Raw genomic sequence first — 14209 nt, 5'->3', positions numbered from 1 at the left:
AAACATACATACTTATGCAAAATAATTCTCTCGGCATACGAATTCACTTTCACACGTATACTGTAATTTCGTGGTTTCTCTTCTTATGACACATTATATCTTAGAATTGTTCCTTCTACCGATCCCCATTAAAATATGTGCTCAAGCACAAGCGTTCCCTTGTGAAGTTCTTGTCCATCACTCATTCATAAACTGAAGTTAGGTCTGGACAACCAAACTGCAGAAAGAAGACGTAGGATTGGTCTTGCATTGGCAGCGTTCGGAAGACTCAGACTAATTTTCAAAAGCAAAATGAATAATAGTCTGAAACGCAAAGTTTTCGACACTTTTGTCCTTCCAGTGCTCACTTATGGAGCGGAAACATTAACTTTAACGACTTTAACGAAATCATCCGAAGTTAAATTGAGAGTGACACAAAGAGCCATGGAACGGAGTAAGCTTGGAATAACACTCAGAGACAACAAACCAGGATCGATGATGTCATGGAAAGAATAGCAACTCTGAAATGGAGCTGGCGGGACATATTGCAAGAAGGACAGACGTTGGACCAAAAAGATCATGAACTGGCGACCATACAAAAGGCGAGCTTTAGGTAGACCACCAGAGAGATGGACAAACGGAATTAAGAATATTGCAGGATCGTACGAAATGGAAAGAAGTTGGAGAGGCCTACATCCAGCAGTGGATAGAAACAGGCTGAAAAAGAAGAAGAAGAAGACTCATTAATAATGAGTCATTATATAAAAAACAATGTGAAAAAAATAATTGGTTGTCGGCGGTCCCTGTTTAATTCTGTTTCAAATTAACCGTGTCTATTCAAAAGGCTTCAAAAGACCGCTGATATTAATATGCTGTTAACCCATTGTGTCGCAAAAATTCAATAGTTTTTTTAACATTACCAGTTGAACTTTTTTTGAAATTCCATGGCCTGTTGGAATCAGATCGGAGCCTATTTGAGGGGTGATGCATGTCGAATTTGTTTCTAGATCAGGTGTCACATCTTGAAGCGTGGCAGATTTTCTAAAGATTACATCAAACGCTGATCGAATGCTATTGAAGAAAAAGTAAGAAAATACTGTCGGTGGTAATAACTGAAGATGTACTTACCGACTTTCAGTTCCAGTAATTGTACTGTATGGTGTCATCACGGGACTATCAGAAATAGGAGTGAAACCTTTCAAATTGAAAGAGTTCGTCTTTTTTAAAATGGATTTCTTGGGCTGTGACCCACACATAGGGAGGTTCATATTCTCTTTTCCTTTTTCGGCTTGTGTCGGTATCATTTCATTGTTTGTAATTTCACGTAATTGTAAAACATCTGGAGCAGGAATTACTTCAAACCGTGATGGTCTACGAATTTGAGTCTGCTCGCTGATTTTTTGTTGCATTTTTTCTAATTGTTCGTGCTCCTGGCGTTTTCTTAAAAGAAAAGGGGTAGTTTTTTGCTTAGGGAATTGACAATAACCTTTTGATTACAAGATAGTGTTCTCTTGACTGAAAGTCTTACGGTGGATTTGTTTGTACGTCTGCAACGTTTGAGTTGTAAATATATTCTGATATTTTTGATATATTATCAAAGCGAAAAAAAGACTGCTCGCTCACGTCGTAGTCAGTAAAAAACGATCTTTTCAATCAACAAATATTACAATAAATAAAAATCATCTACTCTATTCCTTCCTAAAGTTCCAAGAATACATGCTGTGTTTGCCCTTTCCATAGAGGGATTCTTATGAAAAACAGCCTACCGAAATCGGACACATTTTCCAATGGACTTTTTTATATGTGCCTAGAAAGGACTTCGACCCTAGAACGCAAAACCATTTTCAAAAAAATTCTTCGAAGCTTTTGTGACTGGTGAAAGGTGATCATAAACCGAAAACTTGCACTTTTCTTACCAAAATTTCTCCGGATACACGAGCCGTACAGGGTCGTGTGAGGTGTCATTAAAAAGGTAATCACATGTACTATTGAGCCGAATAGAGACTTATTGGGTTTAAAATTCATCGACACTGAAATATGTGCAGTTAAATTTTTTAACCGAAAACTTGCACTTTTCTCCAATATTTCTCCAGTTACACGAGCCGTACATGGTGGTGTGGGGCATCATTTGAAAGGTACTTTTATGTGCTTTTGGGCCAAATATGGTCTTATGGGGGTTTGAAAGCATCTACGATGAAATATGAGAAGTTGAAATGTTTAAGTCCATATTAATGTCCATATTTCATCGCATATGCATACAAACCTCATAAGACCCTATTTGGCCCAAAAGCACATAAAATTACCTTTCAAAGAGTTACAAACATTTTTTTTTATCGATGGCGAACCTAATTATAAGACACTTTGTTAAAACTTTTTTTATAAATCATTAGTGACTTTAAAAACACGAAAATTCGAATAGAAATACAGTATGTCATCAAAAAATTTTGTATTTCGATTCGAATTTTCGTGTTTTCAGTGACTTTCAAAATGATTTATAAAAAAAGTTTTAACTTTTTTGGCATATGATACGAGACAAAGTGTCTTATAATTAGGTTCTCCATCGATAAAAAATAAAAACGAGCCGTCAGAACAGTCGGAGCGTTTGCTGCGACTGAGCCCCGTACAAACCCGTACATCTATTGCGCACGTGACCCTACTTCGTCCGTCGCCCTACTCTTACCGTAAGCCTATTGCGCCCGTAAACGTCGTAAAATTCTTATGCAATGTGTACGTCTTAAAAATTGCGCATAGCGCAATTACGAAGCCCCGTACGACGTTCCTTTCAAAAGTAACACAAACTACACTTCCCACTGATCAGTGATTTTGGAATTATCATTTTCACCTATTTATATTGATTTTTCAAAAATCCAAAATGGCGGCCGACGGCCATTTTGTTAGGAGGTGGAAAGTACAACGGCTGCTTTACATTCGTTAGTACCTTTCAAACAAAAAACGAGCCATCAGAACAGTCGGAGCGTTTGCTGCGACTGAGCCCCGTACAAACCCGTATATCTATTGCGTACGTGACCCTAGTGCGTCTGTCACCCTACTTTGACCGTAAGCCTATGCGCCGGTTAAAGTAGTTAAAGTAAAATTATTATGTAATGTGGACATCTTAGAAATTGCGCATAGCGCAATTACGAAGCCCCGTACGACGTTCCTTTCAAATAAAACAAAACTTTCAAATAGCCCTAAAATTTTAATTTATTGAGTATAAATACACATAGGCCTAGTATCGGCCTCAGTCCGAGGATCCAAATTTATTTTTTTTTCAACAACATTCTATTCGGCCTTTGATTACCTTCCAAATGAAACAAAAAATACGAAAAACGTATGAAATTTGCTCGAGTTATATGTAAAATACACATAGGGCCCTAGTAGCGGCCTTAGTCCGAGGACCCAAATTTAATTTTTTTTCAACAACATTCTATTCGGCCTTTGATTACCTTCCAAATGAAACAAAAATTACGAAAAACGGATGAAATTTACTCGAGTTATATGTAAAATACACATAGGGCCCTAGTAGCAGCCTTAGTCCGAGGACCCAAATTTAATTTTTTTTCAACAACATTCTATTCGGCCTTTGATTACCTTCCAAATGACACAAAAATTACGAAAAACGAATGAAATTTACTCGAGCTCAATGTAAAATACACATAGGGCCCTAATAGTGGCCTTAGTCCAAGGACCCAAATTTAATTTTTTTTCAACAACTTTCTATTCGGCGTTCGATTACCTTCCAAATGACACAAAAATTACGAAAAACGAATGAAATTTACTCGAGTTCTATGTAAAATACACATAGGGCCCTAGTAGTGGCCTTAGTCCAAGGACCCAAATTTAATTTTTTTTTCAACAACTTTCTATTCGGCGTTCGATTACCTTCCAAATGACACAAAAATTACGAAAAACGAATGAAATTTACTCGAGTTGTATGTAAAATACACATAGGGCCCTAGTAGCGGCCTTAGTCCGAGGACCCAAATTTAATTTTTTTTCAACAACATTCTATTCGGCCTTTGATTACCTTCCAAATGAAACAAAAATTACGAAAAACGGATGAAATTTGCTCGAGTTATATGTAAAATACACATATGGCCCTAGTAGCGGCCTTAGTTCAAGGACCCAATTTTTTTTTTTCAACAACATTCTATTCGGTGTTCGATTATCTTTCAAATGAAACAAAAATTACGAAAAACATATGAAATTTACTCGAGTTATATGTAAAATACACATAGGGCCCTAGTAGCTTTTCACTTCTAAGGCCCTAACTCACGGTCCACTCACCCGATTTTAAAAAAACTTTTTTTTCCTGGATTGGTATTGACAATACCTATCATTTGCCGTGTCATTTACATTTCCATCATTTATTTTGCCATAAATATCACCAAAAGACCTTAAATCACTTAGGTGGCCCTAACTCACGAAGGGCCGACCCGAATATGCCCATCTTCGAACTTAGCCTCACTATTTTGACTATCTTTCAGGGAAAAAAAAAATTTTTGAAATTGGATTTGATTTACTCAAGATATCGACGTGACGGACAGACGGACAGACGGACAGACGGACAGAAGGACAGACGGACAGACGGACAGACGGACAGACGGACAGATGGACAGACGGACAGACGGACAGACGGCCCAAATTTTTATTGCGGATTCGTCATCTATGAACATAGGCAAACACTTTGCCCTTACCGTCTGCTTCGAATTCCATCAATTACACACGGCATCGTAATCCTATAAGCCCCTTCGTACTTCGTACGGGGCTAAAAATTCATGAAATTCGGTTAAATTTTACTCGAGATATTAACAAAAAACACCACCTTCACTGTACGGCCGAGTAGCCACATATAAGCTCACTCCAAGAGACCTAGCTCACGCTCCGGTAACCCGAATTTCATAAACTTTTTTTTCCCTGATTGGTACGGTCAATACCTAATAAATCAAAATCCATCTAAATCCGTTCAAATTTGACTAACCTACAAGCAAAAACGGATTGCCGCCCTGTACCTAGTTCACACCAAGGGGTCTAACTCACGAGTCGGTCATCCAATTTCCATAAACTTTTTTTTTGTGGATAGGTAAATAAATACCTTTCATTTGATGCATCACTTACAAGTGTAGCCTTTAAATGGCCAGAGAAATCTTTGGAAAACGGTAAAGCACTTATGGGGCCCCAGCTCTGGAGGGGTCGACCCAAAATCGCCCATCTTCGAACTTAGCCTCACTATTTCAACTACCTTTCAGGGAAAAAAAAATTTTGAAATCGGATTTGATTTACTCAAGATATCGACGTGACAGACGGACAGACGGACAGACAAAATTTTTATTACGGATTCGTTATCTATGAACATAGGCAAACACTTTGCCCTTACCGTCTGCTTCGAATTCCATCAATTACACACGGCATCGTAATCCTATAAGCCCCTTCGTACTTCGTACGGGGCTAAAAAATGTTTGTAACTCAATTAGAGAAATATTGGTGAGAAAAGTGCATGTTTTCTGTTAAAAAATTTAACTGCACATATTTCAGTGTGGATTATAGTACATTTTCTACCTTTTTGTATATTTCGAGAATAACTTCGTATGTACAATTGTATATAACGAGCGCCAGCGAGTGTATATACAATTGTACATAAGAAGTGATTCGAGAAATATACACCAAGGTAGAACAATGTTTTATCTCCTGCAAGCTGATATTTCATACATTAGCGAAATAACCACAAAAATTTGGATTTAAAATTAATTAATTAAGCATGTTGTTTCACAACAAAAAAAAAACATCATACAGAGAATCCTTTATTTACTTACTCACACACATATACTATCCACCTCAACATTTTGTTCAAATCACATCATTCCGACTACTCTGATTATTTGATCGATGTAGAAGTGACTAACGAACCACTACCGACACCAATTGCATCTCGTTATGTGATTTGTTGGCGTAGTGGTCAGCATGTTTGGTTGATATGCTGCTGGTCCCGTGTTCGCTTCCGCCGTTCGGCGATTTTTTTTTTTTCAAATATGTAGATGGAAAGTAAATTTACGCTAGGTGGGTTATGTGTGAATTATTCAATCGTATAGGCTGTGGTTATGTATGTGTTTGTGTTTGTATGCAGAAACGCGTAATGTATGAAATATCAGCTTGCAGGAGATAAATTTTAAAACCAATGAGTCTCTATTCGGCTCAATAGTACATGTGATTATCTTTCTAATGACACCCCACACGACCCTGTACGGCTCGTGTATCCGGAGAAATTTTGGTAAGAAAAGTGCAAATTTTCGGCTTTCGATCACCTTTCACCAGCCATAAAAGCTTCGAAGAATTTTTTTGAGAGTGGTTTTGGCTTCTAGGGTCGAAGTCCTTTCTAGGTACCTATAAAAAGTTCCACTAGAAAACACGCCCGATTTCGGTAGGCTGTTTTTCAAAAGAATCCCTCATAGCAATAGAAATTTTCTATTAAAAATATTAAACAGTTCGAAAAAAATTGAAACAATTTTGGGTTTTGGAAGAACGGGCTGGTCAAAAAATTAACATCTGATTATATTGTAGAGCAAATGCGCTCACTAAATAATACTTTTGCTATTCGCACAATGTACAAATTTTCTTTTTTTTCGACATTAGCACATTGTGCGAAATATTATATTTTAACAAAGTTTTACCTTTCTTCAGCTTGCTTTTTCCACTTTGCCGCCATCTCTAACCTTTTTTCACGACCAACATGGTTATCGATCATTTTTATCAGTTCATACCTTTGAACAGATCCAAGAAGAATCATGTTTGAAGGACTGTCGACTAATGGAAGACTTCGCAGTTGTTTGTTTTCCTTATTTTATTTTTAAATTATTATCAGTAATTTGCGTTGCTACATATTAATTTTACCTTTAAGACGGTCTTCAGACTTTTGTAGCTTATGTTTTGCCAAATGTATTTAACATCTCTTATCATGAAGTATTCAACGAAGGTGTTGTACATAGCTAGAAATATTTTTTCATGAGAAGAATAAGTACTCAATTTGTCAAAGAATTTTTTCCCTGAAAATGCTCAAAAAGTCGCTAAGACAGTTCTTCTTCTAATTTTTTGTTAGCATATAATAGACTCGCCCGCGCTTTTGAATAGCATACCACTACTCTACTCGCCACCGAGTGAGAAGAGCATATTATAGACTATTTGCCAGCAAATACTTTTTATTGTCTTTGAAAAGAAACGGTATTTTGAGTGAATCATGAACGAATACAATAGATTTGAACGCACTCAGATTAATACAACCACACATGCATTCTTGGGTCCAGAAGCGGTCGAAATTATATTTCTCGAGAATTGACCGACCGATTTTCGTGATTTTGGTTTTAATTTAAAGGTAAAACTTCATAGATTTCATATTTTGAGGTAGATGAAAAAAAAAATTACCCCCACCCCAAAAGTAGGGTGGTAAAGGGGGAGTACATTAATGTGATTGATATAAGTGATTGTCGGTGAAATGTTACATTATTATTTGTTTTGTTAGATTCGTCTAGTATGTTTTCTTGATGTAGATAAGTGGATAGCCGAGAGCTATAAGGTCAGGGGTGCAGATGCAGGGCCTATTTTTCAAATTTCTTAAAATTTTTCTGAAAATTTGATTTTTTTTAAAATAAACTTTCTTAGAAATCTAAGAAAATAATTTGGTCTTAGAAAGAGTTAGAAATTTAACAAAATTATTTTTGAAAAATAGGCCCTGGCTATGCAGATGGATTTTTTTAAATTTTTAACGTTTAAATCTGAAGTAAATAAAATGTTTTACTGATGCTCTATGATCATGCTCAGAACAAAATTTGTTCTAAGAAAGAGTTAGAAATTTAACAAAATTATATATGAAAAATAGGCCCTGGCTATGCAGATGGATTTTTTTTAAATAAAATGTTTTTCTGATGCTCTATGATCATGCTCAGAATATCCGATTCCATTTTCATTTTATTTTCCAGTAAAAACAATCCAAAATATTTTCGAAATGAAATTCCACGAAATTTTTATGTAATTTTACTTAAAACCTTTCGAAAACATCACGGAAAACCTTGTTTGGAAGAGGTGTTCCTAAAATCAAAATGTTTTGTGTGTGTCTAAAATCTAAATCATAATAACAATCGTAACAATAACGATTAAATCCATCATTCCTACCTTAGGACGAAGTATATCATTGATCAGTGTTTGATATTAAGTCTTCTACTTCATTTGTTTAACATGGTTTCTGCTATATAAGAGTTCACCGTTGAGAGTTAATTGCTTATTTTTACCTCTACAACCAGAGGTTGAATGTTGTTCTCAATATAGTCGAAAATCTTTGTTTCTCCCTTAGAGGGATTCTTTCGAAAAACAGCCGACCGAAATCGGCTGAATTTTCCAGTGGAATTTTTGCCCTACAATCCAAAACCAGTTTCAAAAAAATCCTTCGAAGCTTGTGTGGCTGGTGAAAGGTGATCAAAAACCGAAAACTTGCACTTTTCTTACAAAAATTTCTTCATTTACAGTAGATTTAAAAAAAACATTTTTAATGTTTTACAGTCAGAGGCAGTGAAATTGCATCATGAGTTTGTTTCAGCGGTTTTTCAGACATACAATCAAAACTGTTTACACTTGTTGAAGATGGTGAAAACAGCTGAAGCAAATTCATGCTGAAATTTCACTGCCTCTAACTGTATATCTGAACTAAATAAAATGTTTTACTCATGCTCTATGATCATGTTCATAACAAAATTTGTTCTAAGAAAGAGTTAGAAATTTAACAAAAATATTTTTTGAAAAATAGTCCCTGGCTATGCAGATGGATTTTTTTCTACGTTTTTATATCTGAAGTAAATAAAATGTTTTACTGATGCTCTATGATTATGTTCAGAATATCCGTTTGCTTACATTCCACACTTTGTCGCCACATAAAGTACGTTCATACTGATAAATGTTTTAAATATAAATACATCCAGATGGATTGTCTAGATCATTTCGTTAATATTGAGGTGAATCTTCAAAATTCAAATAAATTGTTCAATTTGATTCCATGTTTTTTCAACCCAGCTCGTGAGAACTTAAAAATTTAAATCTAGATTCCTAAATGTTAGATTCAGCATCTAGATGCTCATTCAACGTCTTGTGTTGAACCCATTGTATGACAATGGGCATCCAAATTCGCTCTATTTAGTTTTGCTTTTATTTTGTAACAATGGAGAGTAGCGTTGTTATTTTACCGTTTCGTGAGCTTGCTCAAATTTTAAGAATTAATTCTAACAAAATTAGTTGTGTAATGAGTCACGTCAAAACCAAGTACAATTTAGATTCTGATGAACTGGATCATTCTCGAGCAAAAATTCAGGCTTTCTATACTAATTTCAACAAAAAATTGGTAAAGTGCTCCAATTCGTACGAAACAATAATGCGAGACCCATGGATGAGAAACAAAATGGAGATTGTAATCAAGAAAAAGGAAGATTTGAAACGAAAAGTGGGAAGGCCAGCAAAGGAATTTGGTGATTGTGCAGCTCGAACAAAACGCAGAAAAGTGCAAGAACTATGTGCAGCGATTCCGAAAAGCCAAATCGAATCGGCTGCAGTTCGAGATATAAAAAAACCAGTTGGCAAAATTGTGCGAAAACTTATTCATTCAACGGATTCAGAATTTAAGGAACACTGCCATCAAGCCAGTAAAGTGGACATCATTCCTTTGACTCCGACTGAAGCTGTTTCACTATTGGTTGAACTAAACCTCGGAAAGCATCAATACCGTACCATTCAGAGTTTGGCCAAAAATCAAAATGCTAATATTTTTCCATCGTACAATAAGTTGCTTGAAGCAAAAAAAAAATGTTACCCGGATCCGATATCAATTGAAGTGAACGAAAGAGGCGCATCCATCAAACTCCAAGCCCTGTTGGACCACACATCTGAACGTTTATTGCAATCATTGAGCGAAGAAGAAATTTCAAAGCTCCCATCGGATATTGTACTTCTGTCAAAATATGGCTGTGATGGAGCATCCGGTCAAAGCCGCTATAAACAGTCCTTCAAACAAAGCGATACTGAAGGAGATGAAGACGATGAAGACGATTCGAAAGTCTTCATGTGTTCGTTGGTTCCACTGAGAATGGTGGATGAAAAAAACTCGAAGAGCATTCATTGGCAAAATGTTCGTAGTGGATCTTCCAGATACTGTCGACCGATCAAATTTATATTTGCCAGCGAATGCAAGGAACGGACAATCGAAGAAATCAAGGCCATCAAAGAACAAATCAAAATATTAAATGCCAGTGTTGTATCGATTGGAGGAAAACGTATTACGGTTCGGCACCACCTCTTTCTATCGATGATAGACGGAAAAACCTGCTCGTACCTCACTGATACCGATTCATCAATGAATTGTGCACTCTGCAAGGCAACTCCCAACGAAATGAATGACCTGGAGAAATTGTCACGAAAACCAATCAACGAATCATTTTACGAATTCGGGCTATCTCCTCTGCACGCAAAAATTCGCTTCATGGAGTTCATTTTGCATCTGGCCTATAATATGAAATTTCAGAAATGGACGGCCTCAGTTAAAGAAGGGAACGCCAAAATAAAGGCCGACACAAAAGATGACATTCAAAAGGAATTTAGAAAGGAGATGGGACTCCTGGTCGACATTGTGAAGCAAGGAAGCGGAACCACGAACGATGGCAATACTGCGAGGCGTTTCTTCAAGGACCCCGAGAAGACCGCATTAATTACCAAGGTTAATGTGACAATCATTCAGAGGTATTTTGTTACATTCAATTTATGCAATCACCTAATTTTGAACTTGGTTTAAGACTGGCCATCGTATTACAAACACTGTCTTGCGGCCGTGATATTGATGCGAAGAAATTCGGGGAGTACGCCATGGAAACGTACAGATTGATTGTAAAAGAATACCCTTGGTACAAAGTTCCCTGGTCGGTTCATCGCATATTATTTCATGGCGAAAAAACAATCGTTCACAACATCTTGCCTATTGGTATGCTGACTGAGGAGGCAGCTGAGGCGCGAAACAAAGAGTTTCGACTATACCGAGAGCATCATTCGCGGAAATTCAACAGAACCGTTTGTAATCAGGACATTCTCAATTTTTTACTGATCAGTTCTGATCCCCTGATTTCCAACATGCGTCCGATCGCAAAAAAGAAAGAGTTACCGTTGGATGATGCAGCAAAGTCATTGTTATTGAATGACGATTTCAATAATGTGGGAAATTTAGTCGTCGACGACATTTAATTTTGTTACAAATTTATTATTTTAACTTTCCTTTTCCAAATTTTTAACATTTTTTAAAATAATTTTTAAAATCTTTTCATTGTAATTCTCGGGCGTTAAAATTTGAACTTAACACATTCTCACTAATTTAATTTTTTTTTATTTTCTTTTAAATGAACTTAAAAATTGGTTTTTAAATAAATAAGAAAACTCTTAACCAATCTAGTTTCAATTAGTAAAAAAAAATCCAGACCCAGATCCAGATCCATGATGCTATTTACTTAAATCAAATTATATTTGCCAAATTTTCTCAGAAATTGCTTTTAGGAAAATTTAGGAAAACTTCCGAAAATTTAAGAAAATGTGGGAAAATATTTTCCTAAAATAGTTCCTGCTTTAAGTACGCAACAACTCTTTACACTAACAAAAAAAAAACAGTGCAAGCTCATACGCTCTTTTCATTAGTTTCGTATTAACTAACTCATACACGAGCTTTAAAAGAAATTTTTCTGCTGAAACCCAAAATAATATTTTTGATATATTTGTTATCTTACTGAACAAATTAACAAGAGGGAACAAGAGGTCTTTTGAAAAACAGCCTACCGAAATCGGAAATCGGAAATGGACTTTTGAAAGGACTTCGACCCTAGAAGCCAAACCCAGTTTCAAAAAAATTCTTCGAAGCTTGTGTGGCTGGTGAAAGGTGATCAAAAACCGAAAATTTGCATTTTTACTCACAATAATTTCTCCAGTTAATCCAGAAAGGTAATGACTTGTACTATTGAGCCGAATAGGGACTTATTGTGTTTAAAATTCATCCACACTGAAATATGTGCAGTTGAAGATTTTAACCGAAGACTTACATTGTTCTTACAGAAATTTCTCGAGGTACACAAAACGTACATTGTCGTGTGGGGTAATTTTATGCCTTTTGGGCCGAATAGGGTCTTATGCGGAGTGTATGAAATAGAAGTTGAAATGTTTAAGTGTCCATATTTCATCGCATGCGGCTCGTGTACATGGAGAAATTTCTATAAGAAAAGTGCAAGTTTTCGGTTTTTGATCACCTTTCACCAGCCACACAAGCTTCGAAGGATTTTTTTGAAACTGGTTTTGGATTGTAGGGCAAAAATTCCACTGGAAAATTCAGCCGATTTCGGTCGGCTGTTTTTCGAAAGAATCCCTCTAAGGGAGAAACAAAGATTTTCGACTATATTGAGAACAACATTCAACCTCTGGTTGTAGAGGTAAAAATAAGCAATTAACTCTCAACGGTGAACTCTTATATAGCAGAAACCATGTTAAACAAATGAAGTAGAAGACTTAATATCAAACACTGATCAATGATATACTTCGTCCTAAGGTAGGAATGATGGATTTAATCGTTATTGTTACGATTGTTATTATGATTTAGATTTTAGACACACACAAAACATTTTGATTTTAGGAACACCTCTTCCAAACAAGGTTTTCCGTGATGTTTTCGAAAGGTTTTAAGTAAAATTACATAAAAATTTCGTGGAATTTCATTTCGAAAATATTTTGGATTGTTTTTACTGGAAAATAAAATGAAAATGGAATCGGATATTCTGAGCATGATCATAGAGCATCAGAAAAACATTTTATTTAAAAAAAATCCATCTGCATAGCCAGGGCCTATTTTTCATATATAATTTTGTTAAATTTCTAACTCTTTCTTAGAACAAATTTTGTTCTGAGCATGATCATAGAGCATCAGTAAAACATTTTATTTACTTCAGATTTAAACGTTAAAAATTTAAAAAAATCCATCTGCATTAGAGATGTGCGGGCCGCCCGAAATTCACCTACCCGACCCGGCCCGGCCCGGCCCGACCGGGCTTGGGTCCGGGTTTCAAAAATTAGTCGGGCTCGGGCGGGTTCGGGTTTCAAAAACAAAGATTCGGGTTGGCCCGAGTATGTTCGGACTTTTAGAAAAAAAAAGCAGAACGCTCAGGCTACACTTACATTTAAGCGTTTGGAATATTTTTGAGAACAAAAAGCCGTAATGTAATGAGTTAAATGTGGACTGAAAAGCACCATTCACAAAGCTGTTTGGCACTATCTGCCCATTTCATTGATTCGGACTGGATTCTACAAAAAAAAATTACTTGGCATGGAGCCATTTCACGAACAAAAAACAGTAAATATCAGAGAAGACTGTTTGAAGATTTTGAAACAATATTTCGACGAAAGTCAAATCGACAACATCATGGCACAATCAAATGTCGTGACTGATGGAGAGGCGAGCATCAAGGGTGTATTCCTTAATCATGAACCGTGCCACTGTCACAACATCAACTTGGTATTAGAGTGGACCTTCAGCGTAAAACCCGTACTCGATCCAGAAAAAGTTGAAAAACGTGCTGACACTGGAAAACGTGCTGACACTGGTAATCCATACCATCCAAAAAGATTGTTTAATCTAAAACATGATTGTCCACAAATCGACGTTACCATCGAAGGAGTGAAGGAAGTGGTTACATATTTCAAAAAGTCACATCTGAACTCCAAGTAGTCAACAACCCTTAAACAAGAAGTACCAACTCGTTTCAATAGCTTGCTGTTTGTCTTAGAGTCGTATCAGAAAGAGTCTGACGAAGTTAAGTCTTAGTTTCCTCTTACCAAAAAAGTGCTCCGTGTGAGAGACAAAATTGAATTTTTTCAATTTTTTCTTTGTTTATTTGACAGTTTGCTCTCTCACGGAGTACTTTTTGTTGAGTGGAGTGGGCACTTAAGGCGATATTGATTAAAACCGAACGATTGTACATGATCCAGCACGTGAGCGATGCCCTTGTTGCGAGTCTGGTTGCTTTTCTCGAGCCTATTGACGCAAGTTCGAAAATTTTGAGTAGAGACAAATATCCAACTATAAATCTGGTTGCCTTACACTACCAAGACCTCGAAAAACATATTGATTGGCCCGTATTTTTTAAATAAGCGAAAAAAACCTAAAATTGTTATAGTTATA

At 36.2% G+C, this 14209-nt stretch overlaps 1 protein-coding gene across 5 annotated transcripts in view; it reads right to left on the bottom strand.

Annotated features, from left to right (window-relative positions):
* The window catches only part of LOC119067041 (chloride channel protein 2), a 228147-nt gene that overhangs the window by 9897 nt on the left and 204041 nt on the right, over positions 1-14209 (bottom strand). For all 5 annotated transcript variants that reach the window (XM_037169782.1, XM_037169784.1, XM_037169783.1 and 2 more), the window contains 4 exons: positions 6868-6962; positions 6648-6811; positions 1108-1419; positions 900-1050 (listed from right to left, as the gene is read on the bottom strand). In XM_037169782.1, coding sequence (XP_037025677.1) covers positions 900-1050; positions 1108-1419; positions 6648-6811; positions 6868-6962 — 722 coding nt within the window. The remainder of the gene's footprint in view (positions 1-899; positions 1051-1107; positions 1420-6647; positions 6812-6867; positions 6963-14209) is intronic.

The sequence above is a fragment of the Bradysia coprophila genome, assembly GCF_014529535.1.
Source record: "Bradysia coprophila strain Holo2 chromosome X unlocalized genomic scaffold, BU_Bcop_v1 contig_117, whole genome shotgun sequence".
Lineage (NCBI taxonomy): Eukaryota > Metazoa > Arthropoda > Insecta > Diptera > Sciaridae > Bradysia > Bradysia coprophila.
This window is presented reverse-complemented; position numbering and strand designations above follow the sequence as displayed.